General features: G+C 42.8%; 1 protein-coding gene across 1 annotated transcript in view; it reads left to right on the top strand.

Annotated features, from left to right (window-relative positions):
* Window positions 1-980: 980 nt before the first annotated feature.
* The window catches only part of PITPNM2 (phosphatidylinositol transfer protein membrane associated 2), a gene marked incomplete at its 5' end in the record, with an annotated part of 67,862 nt that continues 50,387 nt past the window's right edge, over window positions 981-18,455 (top strand). The window contains 2 exons of the mRNA XM_082491603.1: window positions 981-1,058; window positions 16,904-17,118. Coding sequence (XP_082347729.1) covers window positions 981-1,058; window positions 16,904-17,118 — 293 coding nt within the window. The remainder of the gene's footprint in view (window positions 1,059-16,903; window positions 17,119-18,455) is intronic.

The following is an 18,455-nucleotide window of genomic DNA, read 5'->3' on the forward strand; positions in this document are numbered from 1 at the left end:
CTTTATCCACAGCCCATAGGGAATCTTAAGAATATTTGAAAAGTTACTGCTTTTACCCTTGGTGTGGGAAATACTGTATTCCCCATATTCTTCAGCAGTAATTCTATTAAATTGCCTCGAGATGGGGTACGATGGGATTTTTTTTTATGTTGCAGTTTGATCTTTGGCTGTATACTTATGCAGGGGGAGGGTAAAAATGAGTCTGGCATCGACATCAGTGGCAGGAGGATTTTGTGTGTAGACTGCTTTGGAGGTGAAAGAGAAGGGATCCCACCAAGACAGTAATTCAGAATAACGCAGGGGAGAAAAGTACATCTCTGCTGTCTTTATTGTTAGAATCCAGATGACTTTCTTCATCGTGGTGTTACTGAGGGCTGAGGAAGTCTAATATTAGCTTTTTGTTGCTGATGAATGAATGTGAGAGGATAAAACCCGATACCTTTGAGGGGATGCATCTCTGGTGTGTTGCTGACGTTGGAGAGATACTTTATTGTCTGGCAACGAAAGGTCTGCCTATTCATTTTGAGCTTTTGTCGCATCTCTTCCATGGAGATGCTATTGCATATGAAAGTCTGATTGATACGGTGGCAAAGGTCAGGAGGGTAATAGCTTTGATGGTATCCCCTGAAGCAAATCAAAATTCTTCTAAAAGATTCTGTTCAATTTGATACCAAGAGTCTGGTAGCACTCCAGGGATTCTTCTCTCTGCTATTAAGCTTATAGCTATTACAAAAATTAATGTTTGCCTGTTGGTTTGTTGTGTTTGTTGTTTTTTTTTTTTCCCTAATAGAATGTTCTGTAATAAGAATGGAAAATAACTGCTTCTCTCTTTTTTTTTTTTTTTTTTTTTTTTTTTTTTTTCTTTCTCTCTCACTCTGTTTCAGGGATCCTCAATGCATTTGCTTGCCATTATTTAAGGAGCCTTTACTAAAAGCTTTTGGATTGTGTTTCTGAGCGGACAAAAGATTTTTGTATTCAAAATGCTCATAAAGGAATATCGTATTCCTCTTCCGATGAGTGTGGAAGAATATCGAATTGCGCAGCTGTACATGATACAGGTCAGTAACATTTCAGCCCGTGCAGATGAGTGCAGACTAACACAGGGCTTCGTGTGGAAGAGTGGAGTGTTGCTGTGGAATTGGATGTTTTAAATTTTGAGATTTGCCATGTGTTTATAAAGAAGGAGGGGGAAAAGTAATACAGACTTCAGTTTATGACTTGCTTCAACTTGTCTTTAAATTAGAGAACTTCTGTTTGAGCTACCTGGGGAAATAACGGCTCACGGATAGGCTATTCCTATGGAAAATGCACTAAGTGTGTGGCTACCTAACTGGAAGCGATCAAGCCGTAGGGCTTAAGCAGCCACTGCTTCCCAGTTGGGCTGCGGTTACTGGTCATGCTAGTTCCAGCTGCAGACCAAAGGGTCGTGCTCTTTTGTTGGGAAGAAACAGTCTAGTATAAATTCAGAGAAGGTAAACCAAAGGAATAACTTTGAATTTAGTGGGAGGAAAAACTAGATGTAATAATTCTTTGCTTATGTACCACTATGAAACAGATACTAATCAGTTTAGACATAAAACTTGGATTATTTTGAATAGGCTTCTGAATACTGATGGGAATTTTTGTTTAAATTCCCTGTCTTCAATAAAGCAGTTAATTAAAATGTTGAGCTTTTGTAACTCAAATCCTCTGTGCCCGTATTCTCCCAGTGTTTGAAATCCAACCAGGAGCGTGTTTAAAAGGAAATGAATCTGAAGTGTTATTTCATTGTCCCACACTTTAAATAAAATTTAATTTTGCTTATGCAGCAAAACACACGTCTAATATTGAGCTTGCAGTAGAACTTTGCTTTCTGTGGCAGGATGAAGTGATGCTAGAAAAATCTGCTTTGGCTTAAAACCTAAAATGAATTAAGGAAAAAAGCAAACCCCCAAAACCAAAGCAAAAGTACAACTCCCCCATTTCTTCCCTGACCATCCAACTGTGTTCCTTTAAGGACTTGTGCACTTGGACTTGACTGTTAAAACAGAGTATGGTGTGTGTTTTCCAGTAACAACAGTCAAATTCCTTTTCCTGACACAAATATACAGCACACATCATCTTTGTGTGTTTAACCTAAATGTTAGCATAAATGAGTAAACATTTTTCTTAGGTGGCTTCATTTTTGTGTATCTTTGCCTGACACTGTAGCTGCTTTGAATATTGTTGTAATTATTTTGTTACAACTTTTTCTTCCAAATTTGGCTCAGCTCTTCAGAATAAAGAGCTGGTTGACAGAAGCAGTGTATTAGCTGTGCAGAACTTGTCAGCAAGCAGCAGAGCATGCAGGTCTGATTGGCTGATTAAGGAGGAGCCCACCTGATTTAACAGAGGATGAATCGTTAACTGGGAAGTGTCTGTGGGGACCCCCTGCAAGATGTGGAGGACTTGGCCGGGGGGCTGAATTTGCTGTTTGCTTTCAGAAGTTAAAATACTTATTTTTATTTCATTAATGCAGAACACTGGATTCTACTTTTTTTCACTTGACAGTGATTTTGACCGTACCTTAATGTCAAAGGCCATGATAAGCCATTAGAGTTTCATGCAAGGAGAAGTTCACTGGCCCAGTAAGCTACTCGAGAAACTACACCTCCGAATTGCCCACCAGCCCTGCTTCAGACCTCATCTAATTTTAATTTTCTAGTACATTGATATGCAGCAAAGTAAGATTTCCTCTTAGATCAGGCGCAATAGTTGATGTCACGTCAGGTCTCTGATCTCCCCCCACTTACCCGGAGCAGAGGGCTAAGCTGGAAACACTGCATGTAGCCCAAGATTCGGGTGAGCTTAGAGACACGGGTGACAAGCAAGTGACTTTACTGCGTTATGTGTACAAGTAGTACAAAAGGAAAAGTTAGCTGTGCTTTTTATTGAAAATACTAGTCTCAACTCAAATTTGAAAAAAAAAAAAACAACCAAAACCAAGAAATAACAAACCCAGAAACCCCACCTAGGGTAGAATGTGGAGTTTATATTCTGTTTCTTAGTGTTTGGTAGAGATCTGCTTCAGGTCTTCCTGAAATTGGTGGAAAGATTCCTGCAAACTTCAATGGGAGCTTTTCCTAGGCTGTGATATCAAATGTCCTTTTTCTTCAGTTTGATTTAAAAGTGGAGGTTTTGTCTTTGAGACGGGCGCTGGGGAGAGTGCAGTGGGGAGCATGACTTCCGTCCTTTTCAGAGAATGAGAAAGTGCTTCACATCTGTCGTCTTATTTTTCCTCTGAAACGTGTAAGGAGGCCACAGGAGAAGCAAGTTCTGTATGTTGAACCCACTTAGGGGAACAAGCTGAGATATCTGTATAAAACAGCAGTGTAGAGGCATTTCTTAGAAATCTTTGGTTGAAACGTAGAACAGAATGATTTAAAGTAGTTCCCGGCGAGAGGAGCAATTCTTAAAAGTGAAAGGTTCATTTCAAAGACGTTTGTTGTGTACAGTATGGTGTCATTATTGCTGGAGACACTAGTCAGCCTGGTCTGGTAAGAAGCACGTTTCCAGCAGTGTAAAAAAGGAAATGTCACAATTATTCCTCAAGGGTTTTAGAGGGCCTTAAGCACGTACTTGAGGTTGATCACTCATTTAACTTCAAGCTCATGAGTGAAGATCCCCATTAAACTCCAAACCAGTCGGTATAAGGTTGCTCTTTTAAGAGCAATCAAGTAATTTTCCTAAATTTCACCATCCTCAAAATGAAAGTTTTCAAAAATGACCTTCTCACCTGAGGGATGAAGCAGCCGGCCTGTGCAGTTGCTCTGGGAACCTTTTCTATGGAAGTACTGCCTCCAAGCCTTGTGGGCAGGGATGTTCAGACTCAAGCTGTACTACTGTGGTCCCTTTTCAAAGATGTTTTCATGGAGGTTTTTGCTTTGCAGTGGAAGGTCCTTTCGTGAGAGAACAGTCCCTCCTTCTTCTTAGAAATCTCAACAAAAATTCCCACCAGATTTGATGTAAGCAGCATCACACCCAAGTAGCAAAGGATCCTTCCATTGAAGTGGGACAGGCTGTACTCATTTACTGTATTTACTGGATGGGAGAATTAAAATTGTGCAGTATATAATCCAGCACCTCTGTTGGTTCTCTGCGCCACTAGGCAGATGAGACATATGATAAATCATTGTGTGAGTGCCCATATTGCTCTATAATTCCTCTTACACTTAAAGTTCTCCGGGCTGGTGTATAAAGCTGTGAAAACGGAGGTGAGTGGCCTGCTGCTTTGCTTTTTAATTTTTTTTTTTTTTTTTTTTTAATTTGAGAATGGGGGGGAGGGGAGCAACAAGTCTTTTAAGTGTTGCTTTCTGTTAGCTTCTGAAATATTATCTGCAGAGACAGTGGCTTCAGTACTTTAAGTAGCACTTAAATTCTTCCATAAATAAGTTAATTTTACATTACAGTGAAGGGCTTAATGTACCCTTGACTTGCTTGAAGCCTAGCAGATCTGAACTGAATTGTTTTTTCTCTATTAAATTTCAGACTATCCATATCCGTATTTTCACGGGAAACCTCTCACACAGTGTTGTCAACATCTTCAGGTTGGGAGCCCTTGCTGCATTAGCCCACAGAACAGTTGGGTCTTTGTGTTTCCATATACACAAGAGGTTTTTTGCATCATTGCTGAGTTTTTGTCTCTTTTGCTATCCAAATTAAAACATAGTAATTTTTATATCTGAGCTTGGAACCAGTGATCTTCCCTCCTACCGTGACCTCTTTTTATTCTGGTGCATAAAACATGCAAAATACTTCCAGATGGTGAAATCATTCTTTGTACCTCTTTTCTAGACAGTAGTTTTGTAGTGTAGCTTTTCTGTAAAATCTGTATGCACGTTAGAAAGCCTGTCCTGCTTCCAAGGGTGAGAGATCTCTAGATAAACTCGACCTTGAGTTGCCCATAGGACTGGGAGAGCTGCAGTTTGATCTGGGGAAACTGCAGGCTCCGATCCTAATGTAAGCAGAAAGTAACTAGACATGGGTGCTGACATGAGTTTCGTGAAGCACAAACAGTTTATGGAGGGGACAACTGTAAGAATCTGTAGGGACTGCTTTCTTCCTGCAGAAATCCTGACTCTGTCCTGGATGTCTTCTCAGACTCTGCACATCACATCAAAGGGAAGAGCAATATTTCTGTCTCTGCGAGGACTTTGAAGCCTGTCGGGCTCAAAGGATAGAACCGTTCTGGTTTATACATTAGATAGATCTTATTAAAGGGTCTCTTAATTCTTCCTCTTCGAAGTGTCCTGCCTGTTTGAGTCTCAACAGCTATCCTTTCCTGTGATACCTGCTTCCTTTTCTTGTGTGTTTAGGGAACCTACCTTTCTGTATGCCCCTCCCTCACCCCAGAAATAGTGCACACTTTAATGTTAAGTCCGTATCTCATACAAGCTTGTATTCCAAGATCTGAATACGTTTGTCAGAAAGATCAGTACGTTATTAGCCAAAGGTCAGTCCATTTATCATCTTAATACCATTCATTACTGTGATTCCATGTGCCATGAGATTCTGAGAGACCATTGCCCTTCTGACCTTTACATAAGATGAGAAAATTCCTCTTGTTATTAAATCTTATTTTTATATCGGTGTGCGTAGCTTGCTTTCGCTGCTGTAAATAAGTCGGGTCCTCGTTGTCTCCATGCAGTTTTCTCTGAGTACTTGTGGCTTTCCTCCAAAGATAGTGTACTTTAAAAATACTCTTCTGGACCTGGTGATTGCCTTTTGAGGATGAGACTTATTTTTAAGGTGCTGCGTCATCCTTATAAGCTAATAACGTTAATACTTTGTCATTCAGCACTTGAGGGTCCACGACTGGGGAAGGACTCTGGCCCCTCTTTGAGGCAATGTGTTAGAGAGAACCCGTCTGCTCAGCACTGCCTGCTGAACTCGGGCAGGATCCTGGGAATCGAGGGCTCGTCTCATCTTTTAACATGAGTCTCCCTTCTACAGCCCCTCAGGGCTTTGCATTTATTGCCTTCCCTGAAAAATCACGGCATGTTTCCAAGCACCTGCGGTGTGCTGTACTCACCTGTCGTGACTGCTGATGGAGTACCTCGAGTCGCTTCCCTCCTTTCCGAAGGATCGTGATTTGTCTGCCATCTCAGTCTCTAGACCCCTGCGCTGTCCTGTTTTCTCCGCTGTTTGCGTGTAGCTCTCAGGTAGCACCTTTGAGAACAGACTTAAAAAACGTGCTGGGTGGTGGTAATTCTTGAGGCCGTGTCCTGATATCTGGGTGCAAAAGTCGTGTCCCTTAAACTGTTAGCTACACTTGGCAATTGCCAGCAGGCTCAGCAGATGGTGAAAGATTGATTGAGTGGGGGAAAACAAACTGACCCTTCATCTCTGGACACTGAAGAACAGGATGGCTGATTATTTTTGTTTCGTTTGCAGATGCCTTGGCCATCTGGACAGATAGACATATATGCTTTCATTTTAAAAGCAGGTGACACTGCTGACAGCTCCCGAGACCCTGGAAGATTCACAAGTCTAAAAGCGAAAGCCTGCTTTGAAGCTTTTCCGCCGATTTCTATGCTACAGCATTAAAAACCCGCGACTTCTGTGTTCTCTCTTCTTCCTCTGGTTTTCATAACCTTTCCTTTGTGATCCCGAGGGCTTGCATCCTTCTGAAAGAGGGGGGTAAGACCCTGGCAGTTCCTTAGCTTTGAGAACAAGGGCGGTACAGCTACGTTTGGTGCTACCAGACCTGCGGTCTAATTTGCACAGGTGACAGCGATACCCATACAGGTTATCACTTTGGAAAATCATACAGAAATAGTAAACATCTTTTCAGCATTTACTTTTTTCCTTGTTTTGTAGTCGTTCTCCTGGAACAGTTCTTAAGCTGGCTGTTATTCCATACCTGCTGAAAAGACGGCTGATTTTAGAGTAGTGAACTAGGTTGCCTTGACAGTTCACACGTGCTCTCTCTCTCTCTAAAAAAAAACCTGAGTGAAGCTGAAATAAGGTTATAACACAACAATTATTTTAAACTCCAGATTTGTACTCGTTTTAAAAGAGGATGCAGCACTGGCAATCTACTGAGCTTGTGGCTGTCAAAAACCCTTTTTCCTTCTTTATTTTTTATTCTTATGAAAGAAAATTTCTGATGGCCGGACAAAATATTGACTGTTGACCTAGATTAGATTCTCATTTTTTCAAATACCTGAAGGCAAGTAAAGAATTAAGTATTAGGAAAACTATGGGGATTTCTTCAAGCCAGTCCTCCAGTATTTTAGCGTACAGCCTATTGTTAGTGAATAGTTGCATTGGGTTCCTAAAATCTAAGGGATGTAGTCAGAGGATCAGAATTGGTCCAAAACTCAGAGTTGAAATTTTGTCTCTGACTATATATAGTCAGTATAATAACGGGCAACTTGCTTTACCTCCCTTTAAACTAGGGACAGTAATTCTCGCAGTGAGTGTCTGTGGAATAGTTAATACCGTGAAAAATCCATTTAAAGACAAGGAAGGAAATACTCCAGGTAAGATGAAATACTGAGCTGGAAGCGTAGTAGACATTTTGAATGATGGAGCATGTGGGGTAAACAAGTTTGAGGTATCTCCATAATAAAATGATTCCTAATTCATGTGCCTCTGGCACATCCAGCCCTGGCTCCGTAGGAGTGTGACGGGACGTCTTTGTAAGGCGAAGTGATTAATGAGTGGCCATGAGAACGCTTCTCTTAATGCTGTAAATTATTTATAGTCCCGCACAATTGATTGTCCCCAAAATATCTTGGTTTTGTACAAACAGCTTCATTAATATCTGAGATCTGATTCTAAATAATGCAGTGCATACCACATTTGTACAAATTGATGCTGCGCATATTTCTGCTCTGTCTTGCGAGAATCTGCTGCTGACAACCTGTCCTGCCTTTAACTTTTAGGGCTTTTTTAAAGAATATGTTTTACCTTACAAGAAAAGCAGTCAAGAACGATGGTGCTGCAGATGCGGCGCAGGTAACCTGCGCTTGCTTGGGTGAGAATGGTCCCTTCCTCGGGGCCTTCTGCACGCTCAGCTTTGCTCTGCTTCTGCTGGCTGGGAGCCTTGCAGGATTTGAGGCTGGAAGCCCAGAGGGAGGAGGTGCTTGCAGCTGCAAAGGGCTGTGACCCCCACCTCAAATGTCTCTCAGGATAGTGAAGGGGTGGCAGGAACGGACCTGGGATCTCCTGGACACTAATGTACCTCTCATCAGAAAGCAGCTCTACACGTGCTTCTCTCTGACAGAAAGACCCTTCATGGGTGGCATCTTCTTTCTCCTTCTATGCTTCATATCTCCTCGGAGGCAGCATTCCACAGTGATTGAAGCACGGGACAAAAGGCCAGCAATTCCTGTGTGATAGTCCCAATTCTTGCTTGGTAAACTTGAGGGAAGAGCCCCATAATGGCTGTGCTGCAGGCGGGGAGGTGATCAGATGGTAGCTTCCAGCGGAGCCGGGAAGGGCCCAAAGGGGAACCCTCCTGGAAATTGCAGCTGTGCAGTGCTGGGTTGGGAAGACAGATGCTAACTACTTATTGGTTACTCTCAAAATCATCTCCCTAATAAGCTAATGTGCTTAGATATCCCCAATGAAACCAGACTGCCTTGCAGAGGAAGGGCAAAAGGTACCTGGTTGTCCTGATGGCTCTGAGCATAACCCCCAGCTGCAGAGGCTGTAGGGCAGCCCCGTTCCTGCTGAGACCGAGTCACTGCTGGGGTTTCTGATCTGCCAGGAGGATCTATCGCTTCCAAACCCAGTGCTGGGGAGGGATATGAAGGTGGTTCGCTGGTCTGTAAAGTGAGTAGATCTGGAGGAGACTGTGCTCGTGGTCAGTGAAGTCTTAGGTCTCCGTGAAATGTCTCCGTATTGATAGAACTGTCCTCTTTGGTCATCTGGTACAGCAGCCTGGAAAGTGGCAGTCTTTTCATGGCGTTATGACTAGATTTCTACCAGGATGGGGAGTCTTCTGATTTCTCTCCACACACACACACTTTACAACACTCTCTCTTACTTTAGGACTCCTTTTGTTTGTTTTCAGCTGGATGGTAGGAACTGGTGAAGCATCAGTGTTTGGGGAAAGGGGTGTTGCCTAGATGGAATGAAGCTCTGCACATTGCCCAGCCGTTGATCAAACCTAGGAGGAGGATGTTTAAAACAGCTGCTCTTTTACCTTTACTAATAAAGACATTGATGAGGAACAGATTTCTTTCCCCCCTCCCCTGCGTTTCAGGTCATTCCTGTGTGCAGTGCGATGAGGCTCTTAGTCAAAGTGCTATTGTAAAGCCTCATGTTCTGATTGTTATCTTGTTGACTCAGACTAACCTTCCTTTGCTAAATAAGTATTGACACTGGCCCTTCATGTATTTTTTTCTTTTTTTAACAGCACTAATTGGATTAAAATAATTGTCATGCGTGAAGGATGCATGTTAGAGCGCAAAGGGCACACGGAAACCTCAGCTGTGGGCACCATGGTTACTAGTGACATCACTTGGTTTGCTGTTAACAGTAATGATTTGTGTGCAGCACTGAAGCCTGAGTGAAGATGCCCTAAACTAAACCCAGTGGATTGCTGATGCAGTCCCATTGCCATGGAAACAGATGTTGCAGCTAAAGTTGCCTGCATTGGTAATGTGGTGCACGTGGTAGAAACGAAAACATGGTGCTGTGATGTTCTCAACTTCTGAAAGGGCGGGAATAGTGTTAGTGGAGAGAATGGGAAATCCCATTGCAGTTGAACTTCATTTTCCATTAAGGTAGTGTCAACTTCGCTGTGCACAATGAGCTAGAGTAAGCCTTGCCTTTGGGTAACAAGAACAAAACTCACAAGTCCCTTGCTGTCCTCCAGCAATGTTGTTGTTGAAGGACGGTCAGTCTTACTTGTCGTGGATTGTTTCTGATTTGTACCCTACAAAGTAGAGGCTCAATACTACTATTAAAACACATCCTGAGGGGAACGGGGTTCCTAGCTCCTGCCTACCTTTAATATTGTCTTTCCAATATAACCGGGAAGACTACACTCAACTCCTGCAAAACAGGAGCAGAGAAGCTCCCCTGTTTGAGGACTGTATTTTGGTAAAGGTCCCTACTCAAGCCCAATGAAGAAGACTGCTGCATCATGGTTAGGATGCTGAAATGGGGCTGGAAGGATCTGGGTACTAGATGCAGCCCTGCTACCAGCTCTGTGTCTTCAGGTTACTTTCTCCCTCTTCAAAATGGTGCTGTCTTGTTGATCCCATCATCTTTAATGTGAGAGGACTCGGCTATTCTGCCTGTGGCACAAAAGCCTTTGACAGCAAGAAGTTGTGTGTGCTGTTCTACTTCTGCACTCTAATGCATTAATAACAGTAAGGGTGACTTTTTTATTTTTAATTTAATTCATGTAACTTCCTGCTTGCTCTTAGAACACGTTATGCGCTGATAAAATTATGTTGGGTTTGATCTGATCAGAAGTTCTCTTTCTTGGCTTCAAGCTTGGCTTGGAGAGGAATAGCACCGTCTCCTCTGCACCCTTCTTTCACGCTGGAGAAAAAGCTTTTTGCTCAGGTATCGCTCTGATTATGGTGATTGAGTGTTTCAGGTCTTTGACACACATGTTTTGGAAAAACAAAACAAAACAAAACAAAAAACAACAAACCAACAACAAAAACCAGCTTGGAAAGTATGCCTCTACTGTACTTCCAGGGTAAACCAACTTTTTTTTTTTTATAGTCAAAAACCCAATTTTTGGTTACCTGCAGTAAATATTGTCCATGAATGGTGCCTGGTCTATCAGATATCTGTATCAGCAGGCAGAAGGTTGTTGGTGGTGAAAGCAGATTGCTCGTAATGAATTAGATGTCAGTTCAAATGCTCAAAAGGAGTGGTTAACAGAACACAGAGCTGAGTCATACTGCAGCAAGAGACAGCTGAAGAGAGAACGGATACACCTATGTGTGTGTACATTGTCCCTGTACACGTTACCCATGTACCAAAATCCTATGCTGGGAAAATCTGTTAAGAATAAACTGTGCATTGGTTTCGGGACCTTTTTGGTATTTTCCAGTGTCTCTGTCATTGGCTTTCTGGGTTTAGGTGCTGTTTAAGTCTGGCTTGCAGCAGCTATGGCTGAAACTCTGCATCTGTTGTCATGCTGGTCTGTTTGTGGTGTTTGAATACTAGTATGGCCACAACAAGCCCAGATCCGTGGCTGAGGCTAACAGGCTGCTTTGCTTATAACCTCTCCCGGCGTTTCTGTAAGGGGCTGTCAGGTGCAACGCACCAGTCGTAGTCTTAACTGGTACCGTCTTCGTCCATGCAGCCTCTGCTCTTGCAGAGTGCCTGCCGGCAGGAGATGGTGATGGCTGGTAGGCAGCTGCCTGGAGCACATCGAGGAAGGCAGTTGGTGATGGGAAGAAGGCAACGCTTTGGAAAATTAGAAGAGTGATATCTCTGTCAGCCTAAATAACGTCCAGCTGGAGGCAGTTGGGAGTATTTTCCCTTAACGTATGGAGGAGACTGAAAACGAGTAGTTCATTCCTCTCCCGGCTTAAGTTTTGTTACTCTATCCTTTATGTCTTGGGAACCTTTGTACTTCCTTTCTAAAACCGAACAGAAAAAAAAATTAAAAATAGCTCTGATTAGTGAAACCAGGTCTTAAAAACTATCCGTCCTAAGCAGCTTCAGGCATTTTGTTGTCTGCTGGATTGTGGGAGGCAATTTAGGTTTTCTCTGGTTCCCAAAGGACAGGTCTGTTTCTGGGGACTTAATTGGCATTTGTGGTAGCCTCAGCATCCAAAACAATAAAAAAATAGTAATTGGCTGTAGAGAATGTTTTCCAGCCTCCCTTGCCACAACAGTGTGAGCAAGTATGTTAGCAGGATCCTCCGGGGATATTTGCTGTCATGTTCGTGTTCACTGGTTACATAGATGCCTTTGTTTGCTGTCATTGTTAACGGAAACCATCAACCAGCTGTAAACTTCTTGTATCCATATCTGTGTCTAAAAGGGATAAAAAAAACCAACCCAAGACTTCAGTGTTATTTTAATGGATTCTCCCAGAAGAGGTTGTCTGGACTATTAAAATACCCTGTTGCCAAATGGGAGCTGGAGGAAAAAAGGCAAAAAATCTTCTAGTTATTGTTTCCAGACAATGATTTGTGTCTTCATTGTTCACGGACAATAGGTCTACCAAGCATCGTGCTGTCAGTCTTCATAATTCGAATAATCTCAAATCAAAACTCTCACGGGTCATCAAGGTAGGCAACTGGTGCTGTGTAAATACATTGCTGTAACGCACCAGGAAACTTCATCGTGAAGCTAAAGCATGTCAGCCTTTTGTAATCACTGTCTAACTTATTTAGACTGAGGGGTTGTACTGTAAACAATAATCAGTGGTAAACAAGGTAAGATTATAGCTATAATCTATTTTTAAAAGCTAGAACAGTGCCTGCATCGCCTATTACCACCATGCAACCTACCCTGTCTTTACTGTTCTCTGCGGTACTGTTGCAACGCTCAAAGTAGTGAGTTACAATAAAAAAAACTTTAGGAGAAACTAACCCCCTGAGCCGTTTGCAGTGCTGCTGTAGGCTTTGCAGAGATTCCCTGTGTGTACACCTGAGCCCGCGTGCAGCCTGTGCTTCACTCTGGGGCTGAAACGCAAGGAGGAGGACTCTGTCGGTTTAGGATAATAATTTTCTCGGTCGTCTTCTGAGCAATACCGCGTTGGTCGGTGGGGCTGTTTTTTCTTCTAATTCACCAAAAGCAAAATGCTGCAAGGCAAGTTTAATTCCCACACCCTGACTTCTAGATTTCTACAGCTGATACGATAAGGCATATCTTTGTTGTTTTATCCAGCGCTATGCGTTCTTGTTCTGCGAGTGCTGTTCCTCCGGCTGCAGTGAGACTCCTCAAGTTGTGGGGGTTTCTGGTGCTATCAACCATCGTACCTTTACTGAGCTGTGCCCCACTAGAAAAACATAGGAGTTGCGTTTAATCACTTGGTCCCACTCAGCTGTGCCGGGACAAGTTTGCTGGGCTACGGCTTTGCAACGTGCGCTCCGTATCGTTAGCTGATAGCGAAGCACCTTTCTGACTGGGGAAGGGGATGGAAGATCTGAGAACTGATCAACCTGTCTTTGGTAGTGGAAGGCTTTGTTTACTGCCGTTTGTCTCCTGTTGTGAAGGGCGGATGATAAATGGGGTTAGGCTAGCCCAATGTTTAGATGACATTCATGGGAATTATTCATCTGTGATTGTTATGGCGAGGTCATGCGCTGTGTCCCATGCTATGCTGCTGTGCCAAGAGATTTATTTTAATAGAAGCCTTTAAGTAACTGGCATTCTTGCTAATCATGGTGCATCTGCTTCTCTGGGTTCCCTGTTATGAGTAATTTAATGCTATTACTTTAGCTAGAAGGGATCTGTGTCACCATCTGTCCTGGAAAGCTATTGATGGGACTGTGCAGAACATGGAGTGTCATCAGCAGAAGAGAGGGACTTGTAAAGGGATGACTGGATTTCCTGTTGTAATACAATATAAGACAGTTTACTGTGATTACAGCTTAGGTAACTTGCATATAAAGGCGGTTAGCTACTCTTTGATTTTGTTGGGGACCATTCCTCAGATATCTATATAGAGGGAAGATACTGTTCTCCGTTAGTAGCAAGTAGTAATAACGTGGGTAATCTGCTAAATAAAGTCTCTGCTTCTCACAGGGCCATGGGTCTACGAGGCCAAAACCTTCAAGACCGACCTTAAAATGCTGCGCATCTGCCACTCCCAGCAGACATTCTCTTAGGAGAGGGTTTGCCAGACACTTCTGAAGTCAAATGCTTTCCTAATCGATGGTTATTTTTTAATTGTTGTTTACAGACCGCTTCCTTGTAACAAGCCCTCTCCATGCTGTAGCTGAGTCACAATAGACTTGAAGAGGCTATATGGCTGGAAAGCAAATTGCTCTTCACTTCCATAAGTGGTGTACTTTCACAGTACCACTTACGCGCAGAGTATCATCCTGGTCTCTCAAGTGCGTGTGGCTGATGTCTTTATTTTTATTGTCTGAGAAATTTGTCGTCTTTTTGTCTTTATGACTAGTTAGTAATTATACTGTTCACCATCTAACTTGACTTGTTTGGTCCTTCCTGACCTTGCTGTGCCTTGTTGCCTTCTCGGCGAGCTGACGGGTGTGCGTGCGAGCATGCAGGGCTGGGAAGCAGCTTTGTGGAGTTTTTCTTTGACTGTACTATCCTTCCTGGTGATAGCTTGTGTTGTGTTACAAGTATGAATTGACCTGACTCAAAAGATAGTTTGGGATACGAACTTTGCAGCTCTGATTTTATTTTTTGTCACGCAGAGGTGCAGCTCTTACTTCACACTCATCTAAGAAAACATTCTTGCTGTCCGTTGTCATATCTTGTGTAGATAAATGACAAGCAGGAGGAATGTGTAGGACCAAAAATTTCTTAAGGCTTGTGACCAGGCGAAAGAGGCTGTGGGCTGGAGTTGATCATCTGGAGAGGCTGAAGGAGGAAGCGTGCACTGCTCTCAGAATAGGGCTCATAGTCTTCTGCAGGTACATAGAAATTACTAAAATAACCAGAAATCGGAAGTGGGACGTGAACTGACTTCTGCAAAGAGTCTCAGTTAATTTGGGGTTTTCCCTTCCTCCTTCCCGCACTGAGTGTTGGGACCATAACACCCTGCCACCCGCCACATCTCCAGCGATCAGATAGCTCGCTCTCAGAAGCTGAGTGTTGGCGTGACCAGGTCATGTGGAAAAGCTGCTTGTGGAAGTATTCGTGTAAAGCAAATTTGGCTGATCTTGCAGGTTCACCAGCGTTCTAGCTGTAGGATGAGAACCAGGCAAGTCATCCTCACGCAGAGAGATTTCGTCAAAACTGGCTAAATGGGGGAAAGACAAGTGGAGAATGTTAGTGTTAGCTCTGTGGGTCTGAGCTGCCCCTGCTGGTCTGGGCTTCAAACCCAGACCCTCTGGAGAGCGTCAAGAGGTGGAGAGCTATCAGAGGAAGACGAGGCATAAGGCATATCTCAGATGTAGCTCTGAAAGGAAGAGTATGAAATCGCACCCTGAGAAAGAAAGAATAGAGGGTATTTTTATCCTTTTTCATATCAACCATGGCTATTAAAGCAAAAAGATATCTTCAGTGTTTTGAATTTCCAATGCAATGCAAGCATTTGTAAATCTGGGAGCAAGGTGTTGAGTCCACGTGGTGCTGTGGATTTCTTTGGAAATCCTAAAAACTACTAAATATGTTTTGGTCCCAAACGAGGACTTGCAGATTTGCCTTGGAATTGCCGGTAACCGCGCAATCTAGAGTGGAGTTTTAAGTCTACACGATGTGCAAATTCTACATGTGATAACTTGGCACAGAGAGGACACATATTTCCTCTGCTTATGATTTCCACGTGCTTATGCCATATAATAAAACTCTAGATCTCCATAATTTGTATCAACTGTTCAGAGCAGATGCTATGCTATTATTCTGTCTGACACATTCGCTATGCCTGCTGGGTTACTGTCTTTTCCGAGACCTTTGAATTAACCAGATTTTTGGGTCATCAAGATTATTTAATGTTACTGTCATAAATATTTGTACAGGACTTGGTCAGTGCTTATATAAGAACTGAAAGACAGTAATTTGTTTTAAGAGGATGTGTGTTTTAATGAACTGCCAGCTGAATGTTAGATATAAACTGTAAGAAAGTGTTTTGTAGCAGGAAAAAATGACTATTTAGACTGTCAGTTATTTAGATTTGTCAGTTACAGCTGTTTAAAGTTAAAATCGCTTGAGAGTTCTCTAAAAAGAGGGCTGTTTACTTCTAAATAGCTGCGTTGGCTTATCATCCTGTCCTCAAAAGATGAGAAGCTGATCTCTTGCATCTTATTAATCATTTTCTGTTAAGCCACGTTCTCCGTTGAATTGTTTGTATGCCAGAAATGAGAGGTGGTTGTTGTATTATATTTCACAGTTGATTCTTCTATAAAATTCCATTTTTTTTTCTTAATTTCCAAAGTACTGTCCTCTCAAATACAAACAATAAACTCAAAATGCTAACAATATGAATCTGTTGTTTGGAAATGATGAAGGTTATACATCATCCAATCTGCTGAAATGTGTTACAAATGAATAAATATTTGGTTTGCCTCTAGCTCTTCTTAGAAGTACTGAAATTAGTATTTTTTTATTGAAGGAATTTTTGCCAGGTTTCTCAATGAGGGACAATACTACAAATAAGCCAAAGTATGGAGGCTGCCAGGGGGTGCTGTGTGCATTCTGGCAAACTTGGGTTGTTTCTTCTAAATATCTTAATTAGCAGAGCGCAGTCTCCAAGCTGTTCTTGGAGAGCTGCTGCCCTGCCAGACCACAAGCAACAAGCCCCCAGATCCTGAGGTTTTTGGTCATAAGATAGTCTTTAGTAGCGTGATGATTTTTCACGCTGATACACCACCACAAGAATGCGCCAAGTCGGACAAACTCCTCTTCGGCGTGTCATCCGCTGATGCAACAGCTTTTTGTGCTCTTGGGTGGTTCACAGCTGGAGCCCAGGTTTAGTGCGCCCCTGGGGAGAGCTGTGGGTAACCTGGTGTAGGAGCAGGAGTTGACGTGTTGTTGGGTCTCCACTCAAACTCTCTCCTACTGTCCAAATCCAGATTTTTACAGGATCCCTCATAAATCATATCTCTCTTCCTGTGTTGGCCAGGTGAGTCTCTAAATATTTTCCTTTATAATATCTAGATTTGGTAATCTTATTGCCAGGGTGCTGCTACAGTTCTGCTGTCTGTACAAAGCACCGCTCAAAAGGAGTCCTAGAAACCATCCCCAATGTTCATGTGCTTTGAGACCTTGGTACGTGCAGTGCACTGGGAGGATTAACTATGTGATATATTTTCCCTTTCAGAAAAAGAGCAGAGAGGAGACATGTGGGGAAGGCAGTGGAGTAGAGATCCTGGAGAACAGGCCATACATGGATGGACCAGGAGGCAACGGGCAGTATACTCACAAAGTGTACCACATTGGTATGCATATACCCAGCTGGTTTCGGTCAATATTGCCCAAGGCAGCTCTGCGAGTCGAAGAAGAATCATGGAATGCATATCCTTATACAAGGACAAGGTAAAACTTACCAAGATGTCCAGAGGCGTGTTTCACTACTTTAGAGAGAAGATTTGGTGTCACTCTGTGTGCAGTGGCATCTCTTCCATCTCCGGTAATATCCTTTAGAGAAACTGGGGTCAAGTCCTAAAATTCTTACACAGTGCTTAATCTCAGGAGTGCAAGTGTTGCCTGAGCCGCTGGCATGCCTACTTGAGAATTTGTGGCTGGTGGCTCTAAAATGTGAGCTGTTTTGTCCATCAAAGCATGGGAAATCTTGACTGTTTTTTATTTAGTCCTGTATCCTGCACTGGATGTTCCGCTTAACATCGCAGATATCTGCTAGCGTGGTGAAGTTATAAATGTACGCAGTGATGGGATAGTTGTCGTGTTGAATGCTGTCAAGTAAGACAGGATTTATTTGTTCTAGGGGGGAAAGAAAAATCTTTATAAATAAATAAAAAACCCTGGTGCTTCTTTTCTGGAAACTGTCTTACTGTCCTTTAGCTAGAAAATAAAAAACCTACATCCTATGGTTCTCACCCTGAGAATGGAAGAGCGCCAGAGGCTCTGTGGAGCCTTCTGGGACCTAGTCATTTTGGCTGATTTTGTCTGGAAGGATTTCATTTACCCTGGAATAAATAGCCTGTATGCCAGTTACTCTGGTTTAGAGCATTTGCCCTTTTCCAGGTTTGCAAGTCTGATATTGCTGTCATCTTTCATAATAAAAAGGCTTTACTGGATATTTTGATTTTCATCAAAAATCTAGAAAAGTTTCGTAGTTTTGATTTTGCTGCTCTCTGCAAGTAACATTAGTCTGGGGAAAGGTGGGGAGTCAGTGTCTGCGTATGGGCAGTTGCTCATGACTAAATAGAATGGAGCTGTCTGACTTTCAAGTGATTAAAGTCCTCTTCCAGTCTGTTTTTATCTATTCTCTTGAAATGCCCGTGAGTCAATCAGTTGGCCAGGAAAGCTGGTGCTGCACAGAACCAGTCCATATTTTATTCTGCTATAGCTTCCAGGCAATAACTCTGCTTTTCTCCTGGTAGAGATGCATTTCCGAGGTGTCCTCGTGTTCGTATCTGTGTCATACCTGCAAGGATAACATAACTTTCAGGTCTGCTGTACTAACAAGTTATCTCCTTGCTGAAAACTGCTACTTTAAAAGCAGTCTGTCCTGATAATCTTCTCCTGGAGGAGACATTGTCAAAATAAGTTGCAGTTTTTTGTCAGTGTCTCTGCAAAGTGAGATGACCTGGCGGTCCCCTCGGGCTTTCTCCTGCCAGTGCTTGCTTGTTGCCACCTTGGGAAGTTGTTTCGTGGTCAATGCGGATGCCCAGTCCCCAGTAACTGCATGG

The sequence above is a fragment of the Vanellus vanellus genome, assembly GCF_965231255.1.
Source record: "Vanellus vanellus genome assembly, chromosome: 16".
NCBI lineage: Eukaryota > Metazoa > Chordata > Aves > Charadriiformes > Charadriidae > Vanellus > Vanellus vanellus.